The 12,746-nt window shown below is 44.3% G+C and overlaps 1 protein-coding gene across 2 annotated transcripts in view; it reads right to left on the minus strand.

Annotated features, from left to right (window-relative positions):
- Positions 1-12,746, minus strand: part of LOC122560470 (kinesin-like protein KIF19) — a 332,615-nt gene that overhangs the window by 64,405 nt on the left and 255,464 nt on the right. For both annotated transcript variants that reach the window (XM_087998033.1, XM_087998034.1), the window contains one exon: positions 12,518-12,639. In XM_087998033.1, the coding sequence (XP_087854159.1) occupies positions 12,518-12,639 (122 nt within the window). The remainder of the gene's footprint in view (positions 1-12,517; positions 12,640-12,746) is intronic.

The raw sequence follows: 12,746 nt of genomic DNA on the forward strand, positions 1-12,746 counted from the left end.
CGGGCAATTTAGCACGGCCAATTAACCTAACCTGCACATTTTTGGACTGTGTGAGGAAACCGGAGCCCCCAGAGGAAACCCACGCAGACACGGGGAGAATGTGCAAACTCCACACAGTCATATCTGGTCACATATATCTGGTCAGGACCAAGAGATTTATTCACCTTCATACATTCTAATACATAGAACATAGAAGAATACAGCGCAGTACAGGCTCTTCGGCCCTCGATGTTGCGCCGATCCAAGCCCACCTAACCTACACTAGCCCACTATCCTCCATATGCCTATCCAATGCCCGCTTAAATGCCCATAATGAGGGAGAGTCCACCACTGCTACTGGCAGGGCATTCCATGAACGCACGACTCGCTGAGTAAAGAACCTACCCCTAACATCTGTCCTATACCTACCCCACCTTAATTTAAAGCTATGCCCCCTTGTAATAGCTGACTCCATACATTGAAAAAGATTCTCACTGTCGACCCTATCTAAACCCCTAATCATCTTATACACCTCTATCAAGTCACCCCTAAACCTTCTTTTCTCCAATGAAAACAACCCCAAGTGCCTCAGCCTTTCCTCATACGATCTTTCTGCCATACCAGGCAACATCCTGGTAAACCTCCTCTGCACCTGTTCCAGTGCCTCCACATCCTTCCTATAGCATGGCGACCAAAACTGCACACAATACTCCAGATGCGGCCACACCAGAGTCTTATACAACTGCAACATGACCTCAGTACTCCGGAACTCAATTCCTCTACCAATAAAAGCCAGTACGCCATATGCCTTCTTCACCGCACTATTTACCTGGGTGGCAACTTTCAAAGATTTGTGTACATGGACACCAAGATCCCTCTGCTCATCCACACTACCAAGTATCCGACCGTTAGCCCAGTACCCCATCTTTTTATTACTCTTACCAAAGTGAATCACCACACACTTAGCTACATTGAACTCCATTTGCCACCTTTCTGCCCAGTTCTGCAGCTTATCTATATCCCGCTGTAACCTGCCACATCCTTCCTCACTGTCTACAACTCCTCCGACTTTCGTATCATCCGCAAACTTGCTCACCCAACCTTCTAACCCCTCCTCCAGGTCATTTATAAAAATGACAAACAGCAATGGTCCCAAAACAGATCCTTGCGGAACACCGCTAGTGACGGCACTCCAAGATGAACCTTTGCCATCAACTACTACCCTCTGTCTTCTTCCAGCCAGCCAACTCCTAATCCAAACCTCCAACTCACCCTCAATGCCATACCTCCGTATTTTTTGCAGTAGTCTACCATGGGGAACCTTATCAAACGCCTTACTAAAATCCATATACACCACATCTACTGCTTTCCCCTCGTCCACCTCCTTAGTCACCTTCTCAAAGAATTCAACAAGGTTTGTGAGGCACGACCTGCCCTTCACAAAACCATGCTGACTATCCTTGATCACATTATTCCTATCCAGATGTTCATAAATCCTATCCCTTACAATTCTCTCTAAGATTTTGCCCACAACAGAAGTGAGACTCACCGGCCTATAGTTACCAGGGTTATCCCTACTCCCCTTCTTGAACAAGGGAACCACATTTGCTAGCCTCCAATCTTCTGGCACTACTCCTGTAGACAACGAGGACATAAAAATCAAGGCCAATGTCTCTGCAATCTCCTCCCTTGCTTCCCAGGGAATCCTAGGATAAATGCCATCAGGCCCAGGGGACTTATCTATTTTCACCCTTTCCAGAATTTCCAACACCTCTTCTCTACATACCTCAAAGCCATCCATTCTACTTAATTGTGACTCAGTACTCACATTGACAACAATGTCCTGTTCCTGATTGAATACTGACGAAAAGTATTCATTCAGTGTCTCCCCAATCTCTTCAGCCTCCACACGCAACTTCCCACTACTATCCTTGACTGGACCTATTCCTACCCTAGTCATTCTTTTATTCCTGACATACCTATAGAAAGCCTTAGGGTTTTCCCTAATCCTACCAACTAAGGACCTTTCATGTCCCCTCCTTGCTGCTCTTAGCTCTCTCTTCAGGTCCTTCCTGGCTACCTTATAACTCTCAATCGCCCCAATTGAACCTTCACGCCTCATCTTTACATAGGCCCCCCTCTTCCATTTAACAAGGGATTCCAATTCCTTATTAAACCACGGCTCCCTCACACGACCCTTTCCTCCCTGCCTGACGGGCACATACTTATCAAGGACACTCAATAGTTGCTCCTTGAACAAGCTCCACATATCAATTACACCCTTGTCTTGAAGCTTACTTTTCCAGGCCACACATCCTAAGTGCCTCACAGCATCATAATTTCCCTGCCCCCATCTATAACTCTTGCCCTGTAGTGCACACTTATCCCTCTCCATCACTAGAGTAAAAGTCACCGAATTGTGGTCACTGTCCCCAAAGTGCTCACCTACCTCTAATTCTAACACCTGGCCTGGTTCATTACCCAGAACCAAATCCAGTATGGCCTCACCTCTTGTTGGCCTATCTACATATTGTATCAGGAAACCCTCCTGCACACATTGGACAAACACTGACCCATCTAACGAACTTGAGCTATAGCTTTCCCAATCAATATCAGGAAAGTTAAAGTCCCCCATAACAAACACCCTATTACTTTCACTCTTCTCTTGAATCATCCTCGCAATCCTTTCTTCTACGTTTCTAGGACTATTAGGAGGCCTGTAAAAAACTCCTAACAGGGTGAGCTCACCTTTCCTATTCCTAACCTCAGCCCAAACTACCTCAGATGGCGAGTCTTCATCCATCGTCCTTTCCGCAGCTGTAATACTATCTTTGACAAGCAATGCCACACCTCCCCCTCTTTTACCCCCACCTCTGACCCTACTAAAACATTTAAACCCTGCAACCTGCAACAGCCAATCCTGTCCCTGTTCTACCCATGTCTCCATAATAGCCACAACATCGAAGTCCCAGGTACCAACCCACGCTGCAAGTTCACCTACCTTATTTCGTATACTTCTTGCATTGAAGTATACACACTTCAAACCACTTTCCTGTTTACAGGCACCCTCCTTTGAAATTGATGCCATGTTCCTAACCTCCCTACACTCCAGGTCCTGCACCCTAAAGCTACAGTCTGGGTTCCCATGCCCCTGCAGAGTTAGTTTAAACCCCCCCCAAGAGCACTAGCAAACCTCCCACCAAGGATACTGGTGCCCCTCAGGTTCAGGTGTAGACCATCCTGTTTATAGAGGTCCCATCTTCCCCAGAAAGAACCCCAGTTATCCAAATAGCGGAATCCCTCCCTCCTGCACCATCCCTGTAGCCACGCATTTAACTGTTCTGTCATTTAACATCTAACATCTAACGCATTTAACATCTAACATCTCCTCTACTGTGATATGGACTGTCCCCAAGATACCACCACTAACTTCCCCAAGTTCCCAAGATTTCATGTCTTTCTCCACAGTAAAAATAGAAGAGAAATATTCATTGAAAACCTCACCTTCTCCTGTGGTTCTGCACAAACATGTCCACTTTGGTCTTTGAGGGGTCCTATTCTCTCTCTCGTTATTCTTTTTCGTTTAGTATACTTAAAGGACCACTTTGGATTCACCCTAATCCTTTCAGCCAAGGCTATCTCGTGCCCCCTTTTCTTCCTCCTGATTTCCTTCTTCAGTAAATGCTTGTATCCCACACATACCTCCAGGGATTCCATTGATCCCAGCTGCCTGTACCTGAACCATACTTCCTTCCTTCTTCAGGTTAAACCCTCAATATCTCTTGTCATCCTGGGTTCCATATTCCTGTCAACCTCGCCTTTCACCCTCACAGTAACATATGGACCTTGAACTCTAACTATCTCACTTTTAAAGGTCTCTCATTGCCGGAGGTCCCTTTGCCTGAAAAGAAACCACTCCAATCAACCCCTGTGTAAATCTATCAAAATTTGCCTTGCTCCAATTTAGGACTTGAACCTGTGGGCCAGTTTTGTCCCTCTCCATAAATAATTTAAAATTCATACTACTATACTCACTGGCCCCAAAGTACTTCCCCACTGTCACCTCAGTCACCTATCCTGCCCAAGAGTAGGTCAAGTTTTGTCCCTTCCCAAGTAGGACCCTCTATATACTGCTTGAGGAAATTTTCCTGAACGCACTGAACAAATTCCACTCCATCTAATCCAGCATGGTGGCTCAGTGGTTAGCACTGTTGCCTTGAAGTGCCAGGAACCTGGGTTTGATTCCTTCCTGGGGTGACCGTCTATGAAGCTTGCACATTCTCCCAGTGTGTGTGTGTTTCCTCTGGGTGCTCTGGTTTCCTCCCACAATCCAAAGATGTGCAGGTTAGGTGAATTGGCCATGCTAAATTGCCCATAGTGTTCAGGGATGTGTAGGCTGGGTGCATTAGTCAGGGAAATATAGAGAGAAAGGGTAGGGGAATGGGTCTGGGTGGGATTTGTTTCGGAGGGTTGGTACGGACTTGTTGGTCCAAATGGTCAATTTCCACAATGTAGGGATTCTATGATTGTATGATATGCCCATAATGTTCTGGCAATCCCAGTCTGTTTGGAAAATGAAAGATCCTTTACCAGGTTGAATTTGAATTTGAATTTGGGTTAAAGTCAGGATTCTTGGCAGTATGGACGAACAGCAGGACGGTAAGATTCTTGGTAGTGTGGATGAGCAGAGAGATCTCGGTGTCCATGTGCATAGAACCCAGAAAATTGCCACCCAGGTTGATAAGGTTGTTAGGAAGGCGTACAGCGTGTTAGCTTTTATCGGTAGAGGGATTGCGTTTCAGAGCCATGAAGTTAGGTTACAGCTGTACAAAACTGATACGGCCGCACTTGTATTATTGCATACAGCTCTGGTTGTCGCATTATAAGAAGGATGTGGAAACATTGGAAAGGGTGCAGAGGAGATTTACCAGGATGTTGCCTGGTATGGAGGCTTCCCTTATGAGGAAAGGCTGAGGGACCTGAGGTTGTTTTTGTCAAAGAGAAGAAGGTTGAGAGGTGACTTAATAGAGACATACAAGATGATCAGAGGATTAGATAGGGTGGACAGTGAGAGTCTTTTTCCTTGGATGGTGATGGCTCGCATGAGGGGACATAGCTTTAAATTGAGAGGTGATAGATATAGGATAGATGTCAGAGGCAGCTTCTTTACTCAGAAAGTAGTTAAGAGCGTGGAACACCTTACCTGTAACAGTAGTAGACTCGCCAACTTTAAGGGCATTTAAATGTCATTTAATAGCCTATGGATGATAATGGAATAGTGTAGGTTAGATGGGCTTCAGATTGGTTTCATAGGTCGGCGCAACATCGAGGGCCGAAGGGCCTGTACTCCACTGTTATGTTCTATGTTCTATCTCGGTCTCTATGTACATAGATCTCTCAAAGTTGCCACCCAAGTTGATCGGGTTGTTAAGAAGGCATATGGTGTTTTGGCTTTCATTAACAGGGGGATTGAGTTTACAAGCTGGGAGGTTTTGCTGCAGCTCTATAAAACCCTGGTTTGACCTTACTTGAAATATTGTGTCCAGTTCTGGTCACCTCATTATAGGAAGAATATAGATGCTTTTGAAAGGGCGCAGAGGAGATTTACCAGGATGCTGCCTGGATTGGAGGGATTGTCTTATGAAGAAAGGTTGAGTTAGCTAGGACTTTTCACATTGGAGAGAAGAAGGAAGAAAGATGGCTTGATAGAAGTGTACAAGGTAATCGGAGGCATAGATAGAGTAGATAGCCAGAGACTTTCCCCTAGGGCAGAAGTGGCTGTCACGAGGGGGCATCATTTTAAGGTGATTGGAGGAAGGTCTAGGGGAGATGTCAGAGGTAGGTTCTTTATGTAGAGAGTAGTGGGTGCGTCGAATGCACTGGCAATGATGGTGGTAGAGCCAGAGACATTAGGGACATTTGAGCAACTGCTGGACAAGCACATGGACGGTAGTAAATTGAGGGGTATGTAGGTTAGGTTGATCTTAGAATAGGACAAATACTTGGCACAACATTGTGAGCTGAAGGGCCGGTACTGTTCGATGTTCTGTGACAACCTTCTTGCTCCTGCAAGTCTCCCCAGACTCCCTGTATATTTGTTCCTCTGATTCCTGTTGAGTATTTGGGGGCCTATAGTACAACTCCTTTAGTTCCCTGACATTTCCTTACTACCTCTCTTAAATAGTTGTACCACATTAGCCAAACTCCGACACCTCATTGTGGCTACTGATGATACAATTATCTCAGCAAAGTGCCGAACAATCACTTCTCTAGCTTCCCACAAAGTTCTAGTGTACACAGGGATGTGTCCACCTTTATGCATTTTAAGCCATTCAACACCTCTTCCTCTGTAATATCGACATTTTCGAGATGGAGCCATTTATTTCCCAATGTTCTGTATAGAACATAGAACATAGAACAATACAGCACAGAACAGGCCCTTCGGCCCACGATTTTGTGCCGAACATTTGTCCTAGCTTAAGCACCCATCCATGTACCTATACAATTGCTGCTTAAAGGTCACCAAAGATTCTGACTCTACCACTCCCACAGGCAGCGCATTCCATGCCCCCACCACTCTCTGGGTAAAGAACCCACCCCTGACATCTCCCCTATACCTTCCACCCTTCACCTTAAATTTATGTCCCCTTGTAACACTCTGTTGTACCCGGGGAAAAAGTTTTTACTGTCTACTCTATCTATTCCTCTGATCATCTTATAAACCTCTATCAAGTCACCCCTCATCCTTCGCCGTTCCAACAAGAAAAGGCCTAGCACTCTCAACCTATCCTCGTACGACCTATTCTCCATTCCAGGCAACATCCTGGTAAATCTTCTCTGCACCCTCTCCAAAGCTTCCACATCTTTCCTAAAGTGAGGCGACCAGAACTGCACACAGTACTCCAAATGTGGCCTAACCAAAGTCCTGTACAGTTGCAACAGCACTTCACGACTCTTGAATTCAATCCCTCTGCTAATGAACGCTAATACACCATAGGCCTTCTTACAAGCTCTATCCACCTGAGTGGCAACTTTCAAAGATCTATGAACATAGACCCCAAGATCCCTCTGTTCCTCCACCTCACTAAGAACCCTACCGTTAACCCTATATTCCGCATTCTTATTTGTCTTTCCAAAATGGACAACCTCACACTTGGCAGGGTTGAACTCCATCTGCCACTCCTCAGCCCAGCTCTGCATCATATCTAAGTCTCTTTGCAGCTGACAACAGCCCTCCTCACTATCCACAACTCCACCAATCTTCGTATCATCTGCAAATATACTGACCCACCCTTCGACTCCCTCATCCAAGTCATTAATAAAAATTACAAACAGCAGAGGACCCAGAACTGATCCCTGTGGAACTCCACTTGTAACTGGGCTCCAGGCTGACTATTTGCCATCTACCACCACTCTCTGACTTCGACCGGTTAGCCAGTCTTCTATCCAATTGGCCAAATTTCCCTCTATCCCATGCCTCCTGACTTTCCGCATAAGCCTACCATGGGGAACCTTATCAAATGCCTTACTAAAATCCATGTATACTACATCCACTGCTCTACCCTCATCCAAATGCTTGGTCACCTCCTCAAAGAATTCAATAAGACTTGTAAGGCAAGACCTACCCTTCACAAATCCGTGCTGGCTGTCCCTAATCAAGCAGTGTCTTTCCAGATACTCATAAATCCTATCCCTCAGTACCCTTTCCATTACTTTGCCTACCACCGAAGTAAGACTAACTGGCCTGTAATTCCCGGGGTTATCCCTATTCCCTTTTTTGAACAGGGGCACAACATTCGCCACTCTCCAGTCCCCTGGTACCACCCCCGTTGACAGTGAAGACGAAAAGATCATTGCCAACGGTACTGCAATTTCCTCTCTTGCTTCCCACATAATCCTAGGATATATCCCGTCAGGCCCGGGGGACTTGTCTATCCTCAAGTTGTTCAAAATGTCCAACACATCTTCCTTCCTAACAAGTATCTCCTGTAGCTTACCAGTCCGTTTCACACTCTTCCATATCCTTCTCCACAGTAAACTCTGTTGCAAAATGCTCATTTAGTATCTCCCCCATCTCCTGTGGATCTACACATTGGTGGCCTTGCTGATTTTTAAGGAGCCTATTCTATCCCTGGTTACCCTTTTGTCCTTAACATATTTCTAGAATCCTTTTGGATTCTCCTTAACCCTATTTGCCAAAGCTATCTCATGTCCCCTTTTTGCCCTCCTGATTTCCCTCTAAGTATACTCCTACTGCCTTTATATTGTTCTAGAGATTCATTCAATCTCTGATGTCTATACCTGACATATGCTTCCTTCTTTTCCTTAACCAAAACCTCAATTTCTCCAGTCATCCAGCATTCTCTATACCTACTAGCCTTACCCTTCACCCTAACAGGAACATATAGTGTCTGGGTTCTTGCTGTCTCAATTTTGAAGGCTTCCCATTTTCCAGCTGTCTCGTTTCCTGCAAACATCTACCTCTAATCAACTTTTGAAAGTTCTTGACTAATACAATCTAAATTGGCCTTCCTCCAATTTAGAACTTTAAGCTTTAGATCCAGTCTTCCTTTTCCATCACTGTTTTGAAACTAATAGAATAATGATTACTCATCCCAAAATAGTCTCCTCCCCCACTTACACCTCAGTCACCTGCTTTGCTTTTTTTCCCACAAGTAGGTCATGTTATGCAATTTCTCGCGTAGGTACAGCTACATACAGAATCAGAAAATTTTCTTCTACATACTTAACAAATGTCTCTCCATCCAAGCACTTAACACTATGGCAGTCTCAGACCATTTTTGGAAAGTTAAAATCCCCTACCATAACCATCCTATTATTCTTACAGATAACAGATCTCCTTACAAATTTGCCTCTCAATTTCCTGCTGACTATTGGAGGGAGTCCCAATAAGGTGATCATCCCTTTCTTATTTCTTAGTTTTACCCAAATAAATTCCCTGGATGTATTTCCAGGAATATCCTCCCTAAGTCCAGCTATAATGTTATCCCTAATCAAAAATGCTTCTCCTCCTCCTCTCTTGCTCCACTATTATTTCTATAGCATCTATTTTTTTTTACCAAAAGGAACACTTTTTACTAAAAAGGAATGAAGGTGCGGTCTTCAGCAATTTTGTTACTGTACAGAGGCCAGATAGGAAACAATGTTTTATTTTGAAATTGCAGCTCTATTATTTTAACATGGTTGAAGGTTTGGTCAGGTTGTTAACCTTCATGGAAATAATTTATCAAAAAGATGATTTATCAACTGTTCAAAGTTTGTGAGAAGATTTGTAGCTCGGGTGCTCGTTGTTGTGGTTCTGTTCGCCGAGCTGGGAATTTGTGTTGCAAACGTTTCGTCCCCTGTCTAGGTGACATCCTCAGTGCTTGGCAGCCTCCTGTGAAGCGCTTCTGTGATCTTTCCTCCGCCATTTGTAGTGGTTTGAATCTGCTGCTTCTGGTTGTCAGTTCCAGCTGTCCGTTGCAGTGGTTGGTATATTGGTTCCAGGTTGATGTGCTTATTGATTGAATCTGTGGATGAGTGCCATGCCTCTAGGAATTCCCTGGCTGTTCTCTGTTTGGCTTGTCCTATAATAGTAGTGTTGTCCCAGTCGAATTCATGTTGCTTGTCATCTGCGTGTGTGGCTACTAAGGATAGCTGGTCGTGTCGTTTCGTGGCTAGTTGGTGTTCATGGATGCGAATCATTAGCTGTCTTCCTGTTTGTCCTATGTAGTGTTTTGTGCAGTCCTTGCATGGGTATTTGTACACTACATTGGTTTTGCTCATGCTGGGTATCGGGTCCTTCGTTCTGGTGAGTTGTCTGAGAGTGGCTGTTGGTTTGTGTGCTGTTATGAGTCCTAGTGGTCGCAGTAGTCTGGCTGTCAGTTTGGAAATGCTCCTGATGTATGGTAGTGTGGCTAGTCCTTTGGGTTGCGGCATGTCCTCGTTCCGTTGTCTTTCCCTTAGGCATCTGTTGATGAAATTGTGCAGGTATCCATTTTTGGCGAATACATTGTATAGGTGTTCTTCTTCCTCTTTTTGCATTTCTGGTGTACTGCAGTGTGTTGTGGCCCTTTTAAATAGTGTCCTGATGCAAAAGAAGTATAACCTATACTATTATAGGACAAGCCAAACAGAGAACAACCAGGGAATTCCTAGAGGCATGGCACTCATCCACAGATTCAATCAATAAGCACATCGACCTGGACCCAACATACCAACCACTGCAACGGACAGCTGGAACGGACAACCGGAAGCAGCAGATTCAAACAACTACAAATGGCGGAGGAAAGATCACAGAAGCGCTTCACAGGAGGCTCCCAAGCACTGAGGATGTCACCTAGACAGGGGACGAAATGTCTGCAACACAGATTTATCAGCTGATTATGATGAATGGTTAGATCTTGACGAATGTATAAAAACTGAGGAAGAGACTGCAATGGAATTTAATAGGTCGAATCTTACAGCAAGTAACTCTTAACTCAGTCTACCCACAGTGGTGGGAAATCTGTTGGAAGCAATTCTGAGGGACAGAATTAATCTGAATTTTGAGAGGCAGGGATTTTTCAAGAATAGTCAGCATGGTGTTGGTACATGGTGATCATGTCTGACGAACTGGACTGAATTTTTTAAAAAGATGACCAGGTGTGTAGATGGTGTTCGATATTCTCTAGTCAGATTTCAGCAAGGCTTTTGATAAGGGCCCAACACAGGAGACCGATAGCAAAGGTAAATGCCAATGGGATCCAAACAAATTTGGCAAATCAGATCTGAAATTGGCTGAGTGGCAGAAAGCAGAAGTGATGGTTGAAGGGTGTTTTTCTGGCTGGACGTCTATGTCCAATAGGGTCCATTTGGGCAGGACAAACAAGGCAAGAGAATATATGATGAATGGTAGGACCCTGGGAAGCACTGAGGATCACAGGATCCTTCGTGTGCATGTACACCAGTGTCTTGAGATATCAGGACTGGTGGACAAAGTGGTTAAGAAGGTATATGGGATACTTGTCTTAGTCGAAGCCAAGAACTTAAGAACATACAGGTTATACTGAAACTGTGTAAAATATTGGTTAGGCCACAGCTAGAGTATTATGTGCAGCCTGGAATCAACATTGTAGGAGGAATGTAATAATATTGGAAAGGGCGGAGAGGTTATTTACCAGGATGTTGCCTGGACCAGAGAATTTCAGTTACAAAGAGAGATTAGACAGAGTAGAGTTGTTTTCTTTAGAGCACAGGAGATGGAGAGGAGACATGATTGAGATGTATAAGATTATGAGGGGCATAGATAGGGTGGACAGGATTTCCCCTTGATAAACAGACAAATGACCAGAGGTCAGATTTAAGGTAAGGCTCAGACCGTTTTGACGAAATGTGAAGGAAAGTTTTTTTTTAACCTAGAAAATGGTAAGAATCTGGAAATGACTGTCTTTAAGGGCAGTAGAATCAGAAACCCTCATAACTTTGAATAAATATTTTGATGTACTGGTGATGCCAAGGTGTACAAGGCTATGGACCAAATGCTGGACAATAGTTAGGTGGTTGAAATTTGATGGCCAAAGGGGCTTTTCCTGAGCTGTCGATCTCTGTGTCTACGATTTATGACTTCCTGATTCCCTAGGTCCTGTCTAACATCAACAAGGCATGTGTCAGGAGTGTGATGGAATATTCCACACTTGCCCAAATGAGTGCAGCTTGAACAACACTCAAGAAGCTCAACACAATTTGATTGGCACCCCAGCCACCACGGTCAACATTCAGTCTCACCACAATTGCGTCACAGCAGCAGTAGTATATTCCATTAAGAGTCCTGATAAAAGGTCCCAAACTGAAACATAGACTCTTCTGCTCCTCTGATGCTGCTTGACCTGCTGTACTTTTTCCAGTTCTACACTTTATTGACCATTTCATTATGAAGCATTGCAGTAACTCAAGGCGGCTTCTCTGGCGTCATCTTTCAATCTTGCAACTTCTACCACCTAGACGGACAAGGGCATGGGAAAACCACATACCACCTAAACGGACAAGGGCATGGGAAAACCACATCTTGCAAGTTCTCCTCCAAGCCACACACCATCCTGACTTGGAAATATGTTGCTGTTCCTCCAATATCGCTGGATCAATATCCTGGCACCCATTCCCTAATAGCATTGTGGGTCTATTTACACCAAGGACTGCAGAGGTTCAAGAAATCAACTCACCACAACCATCTCCAGGGCAAATATGACAATAAATATTGGCTCAGTCAGCAACGGCAAGGTCCCATGAACAAATAAAAATATAAATGCTAATTGGTGCAGTTGAAAATCTATTGATATATGTTGTTGATGTACTTTTGGTTATGCTCCGGATTATTAACACGGTGCATAATCATAAACATCGCATCATCTTGAAATATTAGCATTTCTCCTAACAATTCAGGAATTATGGTGCACGCTAAAGATCTAGTAGCTGCTTTATTTATTCTTTAGAGCCTAAATGATCGCATTGATCCTAAAGGATCAAGTTGTTGATGTGGACATTACAGCAGTTAAATTACCCTCAATGTGTTGGAGGTGATGTTGTGGAGGGTGATCAGGCTGTCTAGTGTCCCCTCTTCCATCTCTTGCGAATACATGGTGTAGAGGTTGTGCAGTTGCTGTGGAATTTGGATGTTGTGATCTGGAGGAAAACAGAAGTAGCATCAGCAGTTGTATACACATGCACACACTATCCCCAAACCCAGTACTTTGATTAATTTTGGTGAAATTAGTTGAGGGGTTTTGAAG

Source organism: Chiloscyllium plagiosum, unplaced genomic scaffold (assembly GCF_037043375.1).
Source record: "Chiloscyllium plagiosum isolate Xiang-an unplaced genomic scaffold, Cpla_swu_hap1 HiC_scaffold_20, whole genome shotgun sequence".
Taxonomy (NCBI): Eukaryota; Metazoa; Chordata; class Chondrichthyes; order Orectolobiformes; family Hemiscylliidae; genus Chiloscyllium; species Chiloscyllium plagiosum.